We start from the raw sequence: 18,501 nt of genomic DNA, 5'->3' as shown, positions 1-18,501 counted from the left end.
AAGGGCATCCATTGGTCCTGCATCTTTAATACAAGCCACAATCCCCACTATTTAGTTTGCATTATTTATTGAACCTTTAGTGGAAATGATTACATCAAATGCTACAAATAATGTAGCTAAAATTGGTCAGAAGAATTTAAAATTAGCTCATATACAGATGATGTCACACTATTTGTAAACAAATAGAACAACCATGCAAAATCTGAAAAGCTAGCCTTGAACATAAGCAAATAGTTTAAGGGAAAAATTGTGTATTGGTCACAATTAATTACTTCATAGTTGGGGGAATTGTTGGGGAAACAGCAGTCTAAAAATGATGATGTTGTCAAAAATAATAATTTTATTTTTGAATTTACCTTTGGGAATTCACTTAAATCTTCTACAACTGGCTAAAGGTTTTTGTAGATGTTTTTGGTGAAAGACCCAGAGTAGTTCAAAAATCTCTATTTAATGTAAAAACTGCTCATCCAATATTTGCAACTTAGAAACAGTATTCATACCTTAATTACTGAGTGTGGCTCTTTAGGAAGACTCGGTGAATTTGAAATGCCAACAAATACATGGAGATGGGTGTGGCAGAATGGGTCGTTGTTAGCCTTGAAGGAAGATTCTATAAAATCATTTTAAGATCTTATTTAACATCAAAACATCTTCACTGTATGTATAAAATGGTCAGTGTTGGAGATGTAAGATGCCTAACACACGCATCTTAAATATTTTCTGGTACTGTCTTAAAATAAAACAAATTTCTGGATTGATATTGTTAAAGAAATTGAAACAATTATGGGATATATTCTGCCAGTAGACCCACTGGTCTTCTTATTTGGTTGTAATAAGGATGCAGGGACACGGGTGGTGCTGTGGTCTAAACCACCGAGCCTCTTCGGCTTGCCGATCAGTGAGCTCCCATTGCTCTGTCCCAGCTTCTGTCAACCTAGCAGTTCGAAAGCACACCAGTGTGAGTAGATAAATAGATAACACTGCAGCAGGAAGGTAAACGTTTCCATGTGCTCTGGTTTCCGTCACGGTGTTCTGTTGTGCCAGAAGCAGTTTAGTCATGCTGGCCACATGACCCGGAAAGCTGTCTGTGGACAAACGCCAGCTCCCTTGGCCTGAAGCAAGAGGAGTGCCACACCCCATAGTCACCTTTGACTGGGCTTAACCATCCTTTTTTTACCTAGTAAGGATGCAATACCGACAGATGTCAGAGAGATGGTACTCTAAGTGCAGCCTGTATAACTATTGCTTACAACACATGCCATTGGCACATGCCAATGTGCATGACTGGTTCACTAAGGCTGGGGCACAGTCTATATGGTTAAATTAACCGATTTGTTTCGGATCAGAGTGGGTTGACAGATTTATGACTCTTTGGCTGAAATAATTTTTGTTGTTAAATCATGTACTGATGTAGTAAGACATACGGAAAATCTAATTTACATGTTTTGTCAGGAATACTGGTACTTTATTTTTAGACTAAGGTTAGTGGATTATTGGACTAAGGCTTGTGAATAGCAGCTATTTCTATTTTTAATCAAATGTGTTAAATCACCCAAATGGTTTTTTCTTTAACAATATGCATCTATTGTCAAATAAATAAATAATTTTTTAATGCTTGATGCTATTTTTTAATTCTTCTGGCTAACACTGTTGTACCTTTCCATGTTTCCGCAGGGGGCATTTGGCATGAGGGGCCTCAAAGGTAGCAAAGGTGAGAAGGTGAGTTTTTAGGTGAGGGATCTATTTCAGACAACAGATTTTCTTCTAATCTCCAGATACGACTTGTCTGTTCCTGCTTTCTCTACTTGTTGTACACCATGTAACAAATTATGGAAGTTTAATCTAATCTGGTGACAGCAGCCACGAAATTAAAAGACGCCTGCTTCTTGGGAGAAGGGCAATGACAGGCCTAGACAGCATCTTGAGAAGTAGAGACGTCACCTTGCCAACAAAGGTCCGTATAGTTAACGCCATGGTTTTCCCAGTAGTGATGTATGGAAGTGAGAGCTGGACCATAAAGAAAGCTGATCGCCGAAGAATTGATGCTTTTGAATTATGGTGCTGGAGAAGACTCTTGAGAGTCCCATGGACTGCAAGAAGATCAAACGCATCCATTCTTAAGGAAATCAGCCCTGAGTGCTCACTGGAAGGACAGATCGTGAAGCTGAGGCTCCAGTACTTTGGCCACCTCATGAGAAGAGAAGACTCCCTGGAGAAGACACTGATGTTGGGAAAGATGGAGGGCACAAGGAGAAGGGGGCGACAGAGGACAAGATGGTTGGATAGTGTTTTCGAGGTTACCAGCATGAGTTTAACCAAACTGCGGGAAGTAGTGGAGGACAGAGGTGCCTGGCGTGCTCTGGTCCATGGGGTCACGAAGAGTTGGACACGACTAAACGACTAAACAACAACAACAACAATCTGGGTTGTCTATGCTCTGGTAACCTCAAGATTAGATTACTGCAATGTGTTATACATAGGGCTGCCTCTGAAGATGGTTTGGAAACTTCAGCTAGTGCAGAATTCAGCGGCCAGGTTGCTCACTGGAGTGTTCTTTTTTGAACAAGCTGAGATTTTATTTCTTCCTGATGAATTATAAAGTAATGGTGTTAAGTATCTACCTGCCAAATTTAACATCTTCTTTGTTTTCTAAAATTCTTACAATTGCCAACAATTTGTAACTGGGAAAAGTGAAGATATTCAGGAGAATCTGCATTCAAAATTTTGCAAGTAAATTGGAGTTAGTAGTTCTGCTAGCAGGTTTGCCAGCTAATTGGCCTAATACAGGCCATTTGTACCAGTCTCTGGCCACTCGGATCCTGAGAGGGACCCCTCACCCTCTCAGAAAACTGGAATATTCCAACACTTCCCAGTCATCCTCCAGGAGCAGTTGTGTGGCTCAGCCCATTTGGGTCCTTTGGAGGGTTTGTGGTGTTGGCAAGGATTGTGAGGGGAGGTTTTGGTAAAAGGTAAAAGGGAAAGCTCTCTGAGCATTACCCAAATTGGGCAGCTAGTACAGCAGAGAAGTTGTGGACACTGGTAGTGTGAACATGTATGCTTCTTGATGCCACACATCAGTGTCAAAGTTAGAGACCTGGGCACTTCTACTGCTCCAGCTACCTGTTGTCTCTTTATAGGGAGAAGATGGATTTCCTGGTTTCAAGGGTGACATGGGGCCAAAAGGTGACCGGGTGAGCAATACCCTTCCCCATATGCTAATGGTTCTGTACGTTTGAGAACTTTGAGTGTGCTAATCACACAGTTTAACACATTTGTAAAGCAAGCTAATGTATGCTTACCTGCATCATTTTCCTAAATGACTCCAGTTCTTGTACTGGGGAATCTGTAAATCTCTGACCTCCCAATATTTTTACCCCCGGATTCTGCTACAACCACCCTTTTGTTTTTATTTCTGACAGGGTGATGCTGGCCCATTGGGTGTACGTGGTGAGGATGGCCCTGAGGGGCTGAAAGGGCAGGCAGGACCTGTGGGGGAAGCTGGTTCTTCTGGGCCAGCTGGTGAGAAGGTGAGTCATTGCCCCATCACCCTCCCTGTGTCTAATTTTAGGAATGGCCGCTCCCCACATTAAATGGGGGGGCACCCTTTGTTTGGTCGTGCTCAGCCCCCTGGGGCACCATTAGCACAGGCTTGGCTTTGCCTTCCCCAGGTGGGATACCTGGAGGTCTCCGCCTACCTCAGCCAGTTGCCCAATCCCACCTGGGGAGGCGTTGCCAAGGTGATCAGGCCAGGTAGGGGGAGGGACCACCTGCCCACACAATAGGGGGAGGATCTTACCTGGGAATAGGTAGCCAGCTGCTTTACGCTGGGTTCACACTACTTTGCACCCAGTTCTCTTCTCTACCCACTTTCAAGGACTTGTCTAGTCCTTTTTTGCTGTGGTGTAGCATGGGTTGCCGGTGCCTGGGGTGGGGAAAGTGTTGAGCTCCCTGGGGGGCAGCTGGGATGCAGGTGCACACCAGGGGGCCCTTTCCCCCCTTGGGCCCTTTCCTGCCTCCCTCCCTCCTGGGTGGTCGGACATGGCCCCTCACCCTTGACCCGGCTGGGTGGCATGTAGGTGGCAGTGGCAAGGCATGTGGGTGGGGGGCACACTGGTGGGCATCCATGCTAGGAGAGCTCAGGGCTGCCCTTGCATGCCCCACTGTTGCCTGCTGGCCATGACCCCTCACTGCTGGGGAGGCCAGTGCCAGGAGTGCCAAGTGGAGCTGCCACTGCTCCCACCGGCACCCAGTGTTCCCCGGACCTTGCCACCTCGCAGGCCAGGAGAGTCAGTGCCTCTGGCCAGTCCAGGGGCAGGGCGCACACAGGCGTCCAAGAAGGAGGCACTGCCCCTGCCCCAAAGGATGAAGGTTGAGGGCCCGGCCCAGGCATGGCTTGCTTCCGTGTGGTTCCAGAAGGCGGCAGGAGCTCAGCAGGGAACCTGTTGTGGGGGTGCCTGGTTGTGGCCCTCTCATAATTTTGCGCCTGGAAGTCACCATCCCCGTGGCCCCCCACATGCTATGCCACTGTTTTGGGAGCACTTTAAGACTTTAAGACACTTATCTTCTATTTTTGCAGGGCAAATTGGGGGTGCCAGGCCTACCAGGATACCCTGGACGCCAGGGACCTAAGGTGAGTATGAGGAGATTTCTGAGGTAAAGGAAGGATGACATGTCCCCGCTCATCATCTGCTTTACTGAGACGGTGTGGTTTTCCTGCAGGGCTCAACTGGATTTCCAGGGCCTCTGGGCCTCATTGGAGAAAAAGGCAAACGGGTGAGTGGAGCCATGGGAAACAGGGGCCACATCTGGAAAGCGCCATGTGGATGGAAGGTACATCCAGGGTTTGTAGGTGTGGTAGGGCTGCCATATTTCAAAAAGTAAGTTGCTGAGCTTTTTTTAGGGAAACTTGATTTTTCGATTGACTTGCCTCATGAGAAGTTATGAGACTGTTGAAAGATAGCAAAGAAAAGAGACGCCAATGAGATTAAGAGAGTGGCATGGCAGAGCCAGATGGAGGAAAGGCCAGCACAGTGGTATCTCTGGTTACGAACTTAATTCGTTCCGGAGGTCCGTTCTTAACCTGAAACCGTTCTTAGCCTGAGGTACCACTTTAGCTAATGGGGCCTCCTGCTGCTGCCGCGCTGCCAGCACGTGATTTCTGTTCTCATCCTGAAGTAAAGTTCTTAACCCGAGGTACTACTTAGCGGAGGTTAGCGGAGTCTGTAACCTGAAGTGTTTGTAACCCAAGGTACCACTGTATAAACTATGGAATTATAATTTTACTATTTTAGAATTGCTATGTTTCCCTTCATATCATTAATTAATTGGCACCAATCCATGTTCATCATCATCATCATCATCATTTTTTATTTATACCCCGCCCATCTGTCTGGGTTTCCCCAGCCACTATGGGCAGCTCCCAACAGAATATTAATAATAAAAAAGCGTCAACATCAAACATTAAAAACTTCCCTAAACAGGAGGTGCACACCAGGGGGCCCTTCTCCCCTTGGGCCCTTTCTTGCCTCTCTCCATCCTTGGTGGCAAATATGGGTGTCAGAGAACAAGGCCTTCAGTCTTTTTAATAGGGTTCTCTGGCCCACGCCTTGCAATGTACTAGGGCTTAATCTGATTTGGGGTTCAACCCTGAAACCTGATTTCAAAGTGAAGGGCTTAGTTTTGAAATTTATGAAACCAAGATAAAAGTGCATCTGAGCATGTGCAGAGTGCTTTTCCTCAGTCCTTGTGAATTGAAGATAAGGCTTGCCAGGGCAAAAGGCATGATTTTCAGGTGCAAGCCTGCATCTGAGCTAACTCACCCCTTCCAAACTTGGCCTCACATTGGCGAGGGATGATGCGAGTTGTAGGCTGACAACATCTGCAGGGCAATAGGGTCTCCACCTCTAGTTTGCGTAATCAAGAGATGAATTGGAGCTGAAAGGAAGACAGCATCTCTGGGCAAGACAGGACTCCTTTGCCTTATTAACTCTGGTGAGTGGAGCGTCCTAGAGTGACAGAGGCCTCTGGATGACCAAAGTGCTGAGGCACAGTGCCATCTCCATAATGAGAGCATGTATGGGTGCCCTACTTTTGTGTCTCATCTTCTGTTTCTCTTTATGTTTCACAGGGCAAAGCTGGCCAGGCTGGGCAGACGGGACAACGGGGTCCCCCGGTGAGCTTTTACCCAATGTGACAGCACAGCTTATTTTTATTGTTATTAACCTCTTTTAGTTGCTTTGTACAAAAAGGTCTCAAAGCAGCATAACAAGATAAAATACAAACAGAAAAAATAGCTTTAAAACCAGACAATTTGATACAGTGAACAATTCAAAAATCATAATATGTTCATCCAATAACACAATGCATTGAACAAGACCTACCCCACCTCACTAAAAGATGAGCACCAGGGGACTTCCGGTTAAGGCAGCATGGCGGACGCCACGGCAACGGGCAGCTCCTGAAGCCAGCCAGAACCTACAAAGCTACCTGGCTGGCTCCTGGGCTGCTGGAACTTCTGCTGCCAGCACCGCTGGTGCTGTTACCAGCACCAATATGAGAGAGGAACCGGGGGCACCCAGAGCAAACCACAGCCCCCCCCATGACCTTGACCAAACCGGGACCAAGGGCACCCAGCCACCCGGAGCTCCAAGTTCAGGAGGACCTCGGAGGCAGCACGGAAGCAGGAGGGGAAGGAGAGAAATGAGCCAAGACCCCACCGCTTCTGCCTCCACTGCTGCCAGCACCACTGCCAGAGGGAAACCGGGGTGTCCGGCGCGCCTACCGAGGGAGCCACAGCCTCCCCGCCCCCACAACCCAGTGGAGCTCTGAGTATGGGAAATAGCCTTACTAGAAAAATTAACCAATAAACTGAAACTGACACGGGGACAAATAGAAGAAGACGCCTTTGTCGGACTTGTGTTCGACCGAGCGACTCTTCCGGTCAAGTCCTCCAACGTGATTATAGACCTGAGCCTTTGATGAGGCTCCAAGCACGTTCCCCCATTATACAGAGTATCCAGCATTCAGGGAAGGAGCCGAGATAGTATGAGCTACATTGCAAAGAGCATTTTATTTCTAACTATGCAGACAGGAAAGGAATAAACATGCTCTCTCTGTGAAAGCAGAGAGCAACTGGAACACAAAGGAACAGGAAACCAGTAAACACCACATCTGTCTCCTGTCTTCCGTGAGACTTCCAACAGTCTGGAATGTCTCTGGAATGTAAACAGAGTCTTGTGACTCAAAGCTCTGCAGTGGCACAAACAGAAACTAACAGCCTTCACCCCGGTATGGCTCTCCTTTATCACATACACAGCCCAACAAGACAATGACAAAAATCCATTAACAGCATACAACTCAATATGGCTAACTTGATCCAAAACACCCAGCCACCCCCCTCACACATGAAAACAAAGACCACCACAGCTAACCACAAATGAACAGCCACACCCTAGGCCAACCCCAACCTCTCTCACCACCAAAGGAACACAAGTGAACAGCAGAGAACCTGCACAAGCAATGCTGACACAAAACCCCACATATATTAAGTAAAATAGAAACATCACCACCTGACCCCACCCCCACCCATCTTTCCTGCCCTCCACCTCTTTCCAAGGTCTCAACAAATGAAACTGATTGGTTAAAAAAAAGTTACATGGGGGAAAAATATGAGAGAGAGACATTGCACATACCTTTGTAAATCGAGAAAATCTTTAATAAAAATACATTAAAAAAAAAAGAGGAGCACCACAAGAGAGACCAACTAAGCTACTGAATGCCTGAGGGAATAAAAATGTATTGGACTAATGCCTCAAAACTTATTGCGGTGCCAGGCAAGTTTCCCCCGGGAGAGCATTCCACAAATGGGGGCAAGGGAGGGACACCACTCCAAAGGCCTGTCATTTTACTGCACTGGAGCGCTCTATCTATCTCTATCTCTACTGATCAATCATTCGATTGATACAGATCCAAGTTGGCCAATTTCCTGTATTTAAGCACCTGTATTCCTGTATTTAAGCACCATGCCACCTGAACATACAATTACTTACTGAAAAAACCAATTACAATGATGTGAAAATACTGATAAGAAAAGTGGGACAGAAATATGTTGGGCCCCTTCAGTGCTGGCTTTTAAATTGGTCTTGAAAAGCCATTTATTCTGAGCTGCTTTTAATTAAGATGCTGAGCTTTATTATTGTTTTATATTGCTGCTGGTTTTAAACTGTTGGTTTCACATTGTTCTTATTGCCTGTTTCAATTAATTTTATGAAAGCTGTCTTATGAAATGTTTTAACTTTAATACTATAGCACTGATCTTTTGTTTTATTCTACTAATGTAAGCTGCCATGAGAGGGCTTTTGCTAGGAGGGTGGCCTAGAAATCATTCAAATAAAAGGAACTTTTTAAAATGCGATGGGTAATGGCAAGGACCAGAGCTAAATATGGTTACTGCCTTCTGTGATATTTATTCAGAAAAAAATGAATATCCTGTGTAACCCCCAGCAATTTACAGAAATTACAGAATCAAAATGCAGTAAGTGTACTGCTACAAATAAAGATAGAATAAGAAAAATACAATTAAAATCCCTCATTTAAAACAGTGCAGGCAACTGAAAAGGATAGCAGGGTGACCTTCTCAAGTGGCCATATAGCTGTTAAAGAGCCTTCAGGATAAGATAGTGGCTTACAGCACCCTCAGTTCAGCTGCCAAGGGACTGAGGCACCATCGCTGAACGTGACTCTGCAACTGCCTGGCTTCCCTGGCAAGCGAGAGTCAAGCCAATGGGAGACAGTGCTTTCGCGTTGCAGCCCATGGATACAGTCCTTACCAACAGTATCAAAAGCAGCTGAATTAGGAGTCTTGACAGGGACACCCCTGCCATCTTTCCTGGAGAAGGTCATCAGGGTAAAAAACAGACCTGAATCCAGATTGAAATGAGTTCTGATAATCAGTTTCCCTCAAAAAGGCCTGCAGCTGGACTGCCTGCCCTTTTCTCAAGCACCTTGCCCCCCAGAAGGAGTGTGGCCAACCAGGCAGGACATGGAATAAACCTCTGAATCCAGGAAGAGTTGTTTCAGGAGTGGCTGCCCCACTGCCTCTTTCAAGTTCAGGAGCCTTCAGACCCTTTCCACCCTTCATATATCATATCAGATACTTATACCATCTTTCTTTGCCCTCTAGAGAGCAAAAGGTAGTCTTAGAATTCCTGAGAGCTCAGTATAAGGAGGATGGAGGAAAGACAGATTGCCCAAGCTGCCTCCTCTGAATTGGGGACCTTACAATGCCCACATGGAAGAGAGCTGAGGGGACCAGGTTCAAGAACAGGCAGAACAACTTCATTCTGTAAGCTTAGCATAGGTCTATGCAACCAAGAACTCAGGGGCTGGGTAGGATTGACTCAGACACTTCCCTGTGCTGATGTGGAGCTGGGGGTGGAGGAGGCGGCTGCTTACCATAATTTCAAATACTAACAAAAACTAACACTAACAAAAAATTACTTTGCCGTCATTTTTCACCCTGCTCTAAAGTTTGATGCTCATCTAAAATTGCACTAACATAACCAGTCAACATTTCCCATCCGTCCATCCACTTGGAGCCATAGTGTTCTATAGAGCTGAAATTCTAAATCAAATCCTCCTGGTTTGAATTTGCTCATGAGTATTTGAATTTATATTCTCATTTGAATTTTCTTCCCAGTCTTCATTTTTTTTCAATTATGGAAGCTTTTAGAGTGTTGTGAGGTTTTTTTTTGGGGGGGGGGGGTAAGTGATAGTTTGTAAAATATTTGATTTATCAAATTAATTGGTACTTCCTCCAGCTTCCTCCAAATTGACTCTAAGTAAAGTTGAATTTGGTGAGTTAATACCACTATTATCTTAAAACCCACTATGATTCTTTAAAAGAACTTCTAAGTCTACTTTCAGTGTGAAATTTGAACACACAAACATGGCATTCAAAAAGATTACTTTAAAATCTTGAAATGTTACTTCACTTTTTATTTGGATGTCATTTCATTTCTGTTCTGGTGCAGATACCAGTTCTGAAAGGAGAAACCATGCCTTTTGTGCACATCTGCCTGCAATCCTTACACTCTAACACAGGCAACCTAAGGCCCATGGGCCACAAGCAGCCCACGGGAGTCGTTTAACCCATGAGCCGCCCACTCAGCGAGTCCCAGCTTGCGGTGCTAAGCCGGTGCAGCATGGCATGGGGACTCGCTTCCTTGGTGCCAAAAATTGCACCTGCGCATGTGCAGACTCTGAAAAACACGTCTGCGCAGATGCTGGAAATTGTGGGGCGCATGCGTGAGCCCACAGAGGGATCTCCTCTGGTTCACAACCGGCCCAGGCAAGGTAAACGTTGCTGACCCCTGCTCTAACACCTCTCATCCTGCAGCAAGTCACCTATTTCTGTCACTTTGGTCCATAATTCAGGCAGGGGCTTGTGCATGAAGTCATGATCATGTGACATGCCATACCCTCCCCCCCCCCCAAAAAAAGTTGCAATTCACTCAGTTATCCTCCTGCATTCCTAGTTTAGCATGCAAGTGCTGTAATGACAGTGAGAGACATTGTCTTCTGGAAGTACCCAGTCTGGTCGCTCAATTTCATCACTCTAAATCATGTGGGACCTCCAAAGTCTGGCACAGCCCCCACGTGGCATTTACAAGGCTATGAAATTAGTGTCCTTTCTCCCTTTCTAGGGTCTTCCAGGTGAACGTGGTTTGCCAGGACCCACAGGAAAACCAGGACCAAAGGTATGTCTGTCTTTATGCTGTGCATGTTGCACATTTCTCTGTGACCTCTGTTTGTTCACCTGTGCCCAGTGCTCTCCATTGGAGCACAACACTATTCTCATCTACATAATTTATTTGTTGGCTTCCACCGATCTCATAGCAGGACCTTTTTAGACTCTGCCTAGCATATTTTCTAAGGAACAGCCCTGAGGCCAAGCTGTCTTCAAACCTTTTGTTCTCCCCTCCACCACCACCACCCCGCCCAATCTCTAAGTTATGTAATTTCACTACTACTAAGAGGCAGAGCTGTTCACTGGACACTACTGTTTCACTACAGGCTATTGTTGAAATCACTTGTACATCCTTTGGTGGTTTAGCCATGATTACTGCTTCTTTTTGCTGTGTCAGTTTCTTGCTTACAGTGCAGTTTCCTTTTAAATGATGTTAATTTAAATGAAGAACTTTTTGACGGTAAGAGCTGTTTGACCATGGGATGGAAGGTGGTGGACTCTCCTTCAATGGAGGTTTTTAAAGCAGGTCTTGGATGGCCACCTGTTCTGGATGCTTTAGCTGAGATTCCTGCATTGCAGAGGGTTGGACTAGATGACCCTGGGGAACCCTTCCAACTCTACAATTCTATGATTCTATAGGTTATTTATGAACAAAGAAAACAAGAATATTAGACCACAACCCTCTCCCCAAGTTGCTGCTTTTCCCACAGGGAGTAAGATTTTGATATGGAAGAGCATTCAAACGTGCTATTCAAAATCGAATAGTCGCAGGAACTCTGCACCAAGTCAGCCATCTGAATGAATTACTTGACTCACATGAATTTCTAGTCCTTATTGTGCCCCTAGTGAATGAGAGCTTCTTAATGCTGCCTCTTCAGCTTTATTCCTCTAAGACCGCTTTACATGCTAGTCCCTGACATTTATTGCAATCAAAAGCTGGGATCTTTTTCTGCCACCCCTCAATAATGCTTTCTTCCCACAGGGTGATTCAGGCCACGATGGAGCCCCAGGAATTGTTGGGGAAAAGGTAAGCTGAGGAATCAGGTCAGTGCAAGGGAAGGAACCCTGGAGAGGGTGATATCAGCAGAGTCCAGTTTCGTGCTTTGGCCGAAGAAGCTATGATGTCTTAGATGCCACCAGAGTTGTGGAGGGTGAGGTTTTACTCTAGATAACAGAGCCATGCTGCAGTGGGTGGGAAGAACAAAAGCCGAATTGAAGAATACAAATGCCACCAATGAGGTCTAAGAGGTGAAGTGATAGAGATGGGCAGGAGGAGGTCAAAGGCAAGGCAAGGAAGATGGAGAAAACCTCTCACAATCACATTTCCCCTTCTCTTTCCTCAGGGTCCCTCCGGTCCACAGGGCCCTAATGGATTCCCAGGCCCCAAGGGCCCACCTGTAAGTATCCCACGGACCCCCAGGCCCAAGTTCCTACTTGTCTAGAAACATGGTGTTGGTAGGGGACAGTCGTCCCATGAGGCATTCAAACACAAGAGTGCCGTGTGGAAGAAAAATGTACAGTCTAGCTGTTTTAGGCCGACACTTGAATTAGAAGTGCAAAGAAAGCAAAACCCAGTTTAAGCATCTGCTATGGAAACAGCCTGAGATAATATTGTGTCCTTTACAAGATAGGACCCAAGTATGTGAGGGCAAAGGGGGGAGGAGAATGACTCCCTTTTGCCTTTGAGGTTTTGACTGTAGTATTGGGAGGGGGAAACTAATTCTTTCTTGGAGGTACTCCTCAAGAATCTTAAGAAGCCAGTCCCTGCCTCACTTCTTCTATAGGAAAAATGCTTTTAAAGCCAGTCTGTAAATATATATATATATATATATATATATATATATATATATATATATGGTCTTTGTTTGACTCTGATACATATAACAACTTGCAGTTACTTGTATATTTTGTGAGATGTGTTGTATGGTATATATATTATTTTGAAGTGGCTTATTCTTATATTTTGAATGACATCATACTGATTATATATTTACTAACAGTTATTAGCCAGCGTGTTGCGCTTGCATTTTTGTAGATTGTCACATTTTGCAACACAGGTTTGTGTCTGTTCATGGTCATGGCAGTGCTACCTTTTGATATCTAAGCTTCTGATTTCTGGTCAGTATTTGTTTGAAGGTGAATTTCTGTTCAACAGTTCTGAAGAAATTTGTTCAAATTGAAATCTACCCCCACCCCCGTTTGTTGTTGCCACAGGCAATACATTCTGACAAAATGAATTTTACCTGCAACTTCTAACTGTATGAAAGAGATGGGGGAGGGGGGAACCAACATAAATTGTGAGGCATGTTTCTATCACAAAATTGCAATGTTCATTTTGAAGATTCCTGGAGAGTACCAGGTGGCTGATCATATTAGATCTCAGTTAAAAGAACCCCGCCCGAGCAGTCTTATTCCCATCTCTGCTCTCTGGCGTTTAGACTGGGGAGCTGTCCAGCTGGGTTGTCTTCATGTTTCACTGCCTCCCCCTCTCCTCCCATGTTCTTGATCAGAGCACTTGAAAGAGCACAATCCTTGTCTGCTTTTGGAGGACACATGATCTGGTTTTCATAGGCTTGAAATGTTTTCCAACTGCTAATCTTTCTCACAGGTTTTTATTACTTTATTGCATTGGTTTTATTAATCTGCCTCAGCACAGGCTGCCCAACATGTGTTGCGTTGTGAAATGGGTACATAGTTTCCCAACAATCTCATACCAAAAGACAAAAAGTATTGTAGACAGTACCATGAAGGGCAGTTGCAGACCAGACTGAGTCCTATGACACAAACCTTTTGCACACTTATTCAAACTTTCTGATGTGTGTTTGGAGTGTGCCTGCAGCTGTCTAAGGAGGGATTCTTGGGTAAAGGATCCCTCCTGACCATCTGAGAGTTTTCTTTTAATTCCTGCTGCTTGTAGGGCCCTGCTGGGAAGGATGGTTTACCGGGACATCCAGGTCAGCGTGGTGAGCCGGTGAGTATCATTTCGAGCACAGTGCAAAGTTGGTCCTAGTCATTTGGGGTCTCTAGGCAAAGGCCATACATTCCAAGTGTTCTTTCCCTGTAACCTCAAACGCTCTTCTTGGCCTGCCTATACCAGCATGGGAGCCTCCACCCTTTTCTCTTAATGGGCTTTGCATGCCACTGCTGGCTCTCCACAGTGCCTTCCACTTTGTTGCTGGAGCAAAGGAAAACAAGATACAGTTTCCAAGTGAACAGAACTAGCTGATCGGGCAACAGCTGAAGCTCTGTTTAGTAATGGAAATGGTGAGGCAACTGTAGTGCTGGGCACATCAAGCAGTTGTTTGGCAGTGCCTTAACAAGCTCAGCAAATGTTCCATTTTTTGAATGGATGAGTGGCCATGATTGGGATCTACATGGGACTCCTTGCTTGGTGCCATTTCTTTGGATCCTGACCTTCATTTCCCCTCCCCTTAGGCGAACCGATTCAGATGGCCCGCCCCTGCCACTTAATGTATCCAAATGGTTTCCAGAGAGTGGTAGGGGATGTTTTATCCCATGTTGATGGTCTTTCAGCTGATTTCCTAGTGACCCGTTGGAATGCGGAGTTAACCAGGGCTATTCACTGTCTGGCTCCGAAGTGCACTCTCTGAGTACATGGAGCCCAGACAACCCCGTGGTTTTCTCCAGGGCTGAGGGCAATGAAACAATTGCTGAGACGGCTAGAGTGCCGGTGGCAGAAAACTCATTCTGAATTGGGCCGCACACAAGCCTACCAAGTGGCGATAGCGACAGCAAAGAGGACCTTCTTTACTGCCTCAGTTGCATCTGCAGAAAACAGCAGCAGGAGACTCTTTCAGGTGGTTCACAATTTAACAGAACCACCTTTGCCCTTGGGGCCTAGAAAGGACCCCAAGATCTCCTGCAATGATTTTGCAAAGTATTTTGCAGATAAAGTCACTTAGATTCGGAAAGAGCAGGACTGGGGAGGGAGAATGCTAGAGTCCTGTCTAGTCAGTTGCATGGGATCAATTCCAATCTGTTTCCTCTGAGGATGTGGACAGGCTGCTTGGATGAGTGAAACCACCTGTCTCCTTGATCCTTGCTCATCCTGGCTCATAAAAGTGAGCTGGGAAGGGCTGGGCGATGGGCTATGCCGGGTGGTGAATGCTTCCCTCTGTGAGGGAGCTTTCCCAGACCCACTGAAAGAGGTGGTCATTAAACCATTCTTAAAAATACATCTTTGGAACCAGCCAATATGGCAAAATATCGCCCAGTCTTAAATCTTCCATTCTTGGGCAAGGTGATTGAGTGGGTGGTTGCTGAACAACTCCAGGCATGTCTGCAGGATGCGGACCATTTGGATCCCTTCCAATCAGGATTCAGGCCTCATCATGGGACTGAAACTGCCTTGGTCATGCTGGTTGATGATCTCTGGTGGGCTTTGATACCATCGGCTATGACATCCTTCTGGACTGTCCCGAGGGGCTGGGAGCTGGGGGCACTGTTATACAGTGGTTCCACTCCCTCCTGGGCCATGTACAGAAAGTGGTGTTGGGGGATGAGTGTTCAGACCCCTGGGCTGAACTTGTGGAGTGCCTCAGGGTTCTGTCCCCATGCTTTTTAACATCTATATGAAGCTGCTGGGAGATATCATCAGGGGGTTTGGGCTGGGTGTTCATCAGTATGCGGATGATACCCAGCTCTACCTCTCTTTTAAATCAGAATCAGTGAAGGTGGTGAAGGTCCTGTGTGAGTGTCTGGAGGCAGTTGGAGGATGGATGGCGGCTAATGGATTGAGGTTGAATCCTGACAAGACAGAAGTACTCTTTTGGGGAGATGGGGTGGGCAGGTGTCTAGGACTCCTTGGTCCTGAATGGGGTAACTGTGCCCCTGAAGGACCAGGTGCGCAGCCTGGAAGTCATTTTGAACTCACAGCTATCCATGGAGGTGTGTGTCCAGGGCAGCTATCTACCAGCTCCATCTGGTACATAGGCTGTGGGTACCTGCCCACAGAGTGTCTCACCAGAGTGGTGCATGCTCTAGATATCTCCCGCTTAGGCTACTGCAATGCACTCTTGTGTGGGGCTACCTTTGAAGGTAACCTGGAAACTACAACTAATCCAGAATGTGGCAGCTAGACTGGTGACTGGGAGTGGCTGCCAAGACCATATAACATTGGTCCTGGAAGACCTACATTGGCTCCCAGTACATTTCTGAGCACAATTCAAAGTGTTGGTGCTGACCTTTAAAGCCCTAAACGGCCTCGGTCCAGTATATCTGAAGGAGTGTCTCCACCCCCATCGTTCAGCCTGGACACTGAGGTCTAGCTCTGAGGGCCTTCTGGCAGTTCCCTCATTACGAGAAGTGAGGTTACAGGGAACAAGGCAGAGGGCCTTCTTGGTAGTGGCTCCTGCCCCGTGGAATGCCCTCCCATCAGATGTTAAGGAAATAAACAACTATTTGACTTTTAGAAGACATCTGAAGGCAGCCCTGTTTAGGGAAGTTTTTAATGTTTGATGTTTTATTGTGTTTTTATTATTCTGTTGGGACCCACCCAGAGTGGCCGGAGAAACCCAGCCAGATGGGTGGGATATAAATATATGATGATGATGATGATGATGATGATGATGATGATGATTATTATTTGTTAGGGATTTCATGGCAAAACTGGCCCACCAGGACCTGCTGGAGTTGTGGGACCACAGGTAAGGAAGAAAAGCTTTAGTTCTCATGATCACAGTCAAAACATCAAAAGATATCAGAGTCAGTAACCACCAGATGAAGAACAGATGGCGGTGCCTGACTAAAGATGAGGGGTTCAGAACTTCACTGTGGGTCTAGAACCTCCTTTGTGTGATCCTGTACACAGGGCAGATTCTGTCAGGCCTCGGCCTTGCAGCTGGGTCCAGTTGAGGCACAGGCAGATAAGGATAAAAAGGGCTGAATGTTAGAAAGCTGATCCATGACAGGGAAGGATCAGGTATCAGCCATCAGTTGAAGGAGGCTAGGAATCTGCTAGCTGTTCAGGGACAAGTTGCTCAAACTGAGCAACTGGTTTAGCTGCAGGAGTCAGTGCGTCCCAATAGTCTTGTTAAATCACCTGAAGATATTCAAGCTGGGAGGTCCACTGACTTTCTTTATTCATAAGGCCTGGTCTGAGGAACTATAATCTGGCAGGTGCAAGAGGAAAGGTGTTGGAGACTCTGGTTTGACACACACATACACACCAGTGCCTTGTAGCTTCTCACAACTGTAAGAGGATAATAATTGTCTTGCTTGATTGGAATAAAGTAGGCTGCAGATCTATCCAGTTCAGCAATCAATCTCCACCAGGGGATAGTTAGATACCCCGCAAGATGTTTGCAAACAGAGTGTGGTAGAACTATTTATTCCCTGTTTTCCTTTTAAGGGGTCAAGGCTTTTTAGTTCAGAAGAAAAAATGGGAAAGACACAATCAAGATTTATAGTGATTAGAGAGAAATTGCACACTCCCTTGCTCTATCAATACTCATAGTCATTGATTGGAAATAGGTTCAGAACACAGGAACAGAAATACTTCTTCAGGCAGCTCATAGTTAACAACAATACCCACAAAATGTGATGATGGACACTAATATACATGACTTGGGCTGGGGGACAGGTAAGAGAATTCATGTAGGAACTGAATTATCCAAGGCTGTCAACCATGATAATTTTCAACAATAGCAGCAGCAGCAGCAAAACCCTCCATGCACAGCTGTCATAATCACGGGTGCAGGAAAGAGGTGGTTGGGTGGGAAGGGGCAATCTTTTATCATGCCCTGCTTGTTGCTGCATTGTGCGATACATTCTCACTGTGGTGTCTCATGAGGCCTACCGGGAACTAGGAACCAGCAAAATCCGTCGCCAGTTGTCCCAGTGCCTCCAGGCAGTCTCTGCTAGTTTTTGCTCCCAAACTGCTCTCAAGTGGTGTACCTTCTCCGTACCACAGGGAAACTCTGGAGAAACTGGTCCCATGGGAGAGAGAGGCCACCCAGGCTCCCCCGGTCCCCCTGGAGAACAAGGGTTGCCAGGTGCCGCCGGAAGGGAAGGTGCCAAGGTGAGTGCTCACCTGGGAAATGTGTGTCATAATAACAAACTGTAAGAAACTTGTGAATTAACACATCAGATCTGACACAAACAAGAAATAGGCTGATCTTTTAATGCCTACTGCTAATTTAAATTAATTTATGAAGGCTGGGATTTCATAGAATCATAGAATTGTACCCAGTCCAACCCCCTGCAATGCAGGATTCTCGACTAAAGCATCCATGGGAGATGGCCATCCAACCTCTCCTTAAAAACCTCCACGGAAGGAGAGTCCACAACCTCCTGATCCACTGTTGAACAGCTCTTACTGCCAGAAAGTTCTTCCTATTTTTTTTTTAAGTTTTCCATGCTTTATTAAGTTTCATACGTAACAAAAACAAACTAATATCGAATGTGCATATGATTATTACCTTCATCTTTTCATATTTTCTAATGCATTCTAACAACGTATCGTACCAATTTTCCTTATTTCTTTGTTATTATTTTATACAGAGATCATTCAAATGCAGCCATAGATGTCACACCACTGTTAAATTTTTGTAAATATCTCTTAAACATGTCCCATTTTTGAATAAATGATTGTTTTGTGTTACCTCTCAACCGATAAGTCAGTTGTGCCATTTTTGCATATTCTGGTAATTTATTCTGCCATTCCAATCTTTTTAGAACCCTTTCCTCTTTCCAGTTCATCGTGATTTGGGTGGCCACTGTTGTGTATAGAAAAA

General features: G+C 45.6%; 1 protein-coding gene across 5 annotated transcripts in view; it reads left to right on the top strand.

Moving 5' to 3' along the window:
* The window catches only part of COL5A3 (collagen type V alpha 3 chain), a 125,305-nt gene that overhangs the window by 78,208 nt on the left and 28,596 nt on the right, over positions 1–18,501 (top strand). For all 5 annotated transcript variants that reach the window (XM_028721183.2, XM_028721182.2, XM_028721181.2 and 2 more), the window contains 12 exons: positions 1,675–1,719; positions 3,138–3,191; positions 3,420–3,527; positions 4,577–4,630; positions 4,720–4,773; positions 6,128–6,172; positions 10,704–10,757; positions 11,730–11,774; positions 12,091–12,144; positions 13,665–13,718; positions 16,360–16,413; positions 17,679–17,786. In XM_028721183.2, coding sequence (XP_028577016.2) covers positions 1,675–1,719; positions 3,138–3,191; positions 3,420–3,527; positions 4,577–4,630; positions 4,720–4,773; positions 6,128–6,172; positions 10,704–10,757; positions 11,730–11,774; positions 12,091–12,144; positions 13,665–13,718; positions 16,360–16,413; positions 17,679–17,786 — 729 coding nt within the window. The remainder of the gene's footprint in view (positions 1–1,674; positions 1,720–3,137; positions 3,192–3,419; positions 3,528–4,576; positions 4,631–4,719; positions 4,774–6,127; positions 6,173–10,703; positions 10,758–11,729; positions 11,775–12,090; positions 12,145–13,664; positions 13,719–16,359; positions 16,414–17,678; positions 17,787–18,501) is intronic.

This window comes from Podarcis muralis, chromosome 2, assembly GCF_964188315.1.
Source record: "Podarcis muralis chromosome 2, rPodMur119.hap1.1, whole genome shotgun sequence".
Taxonomy (NCBI): Eukaryota; Metazoa; Chordata; class Lepidosauria; order Squamata; family Lacertidae; genus Podarcis; species Podarcis muralis.
This window is presented reverse-complemented; position numbering and strand designations above follow the sequence as displayed.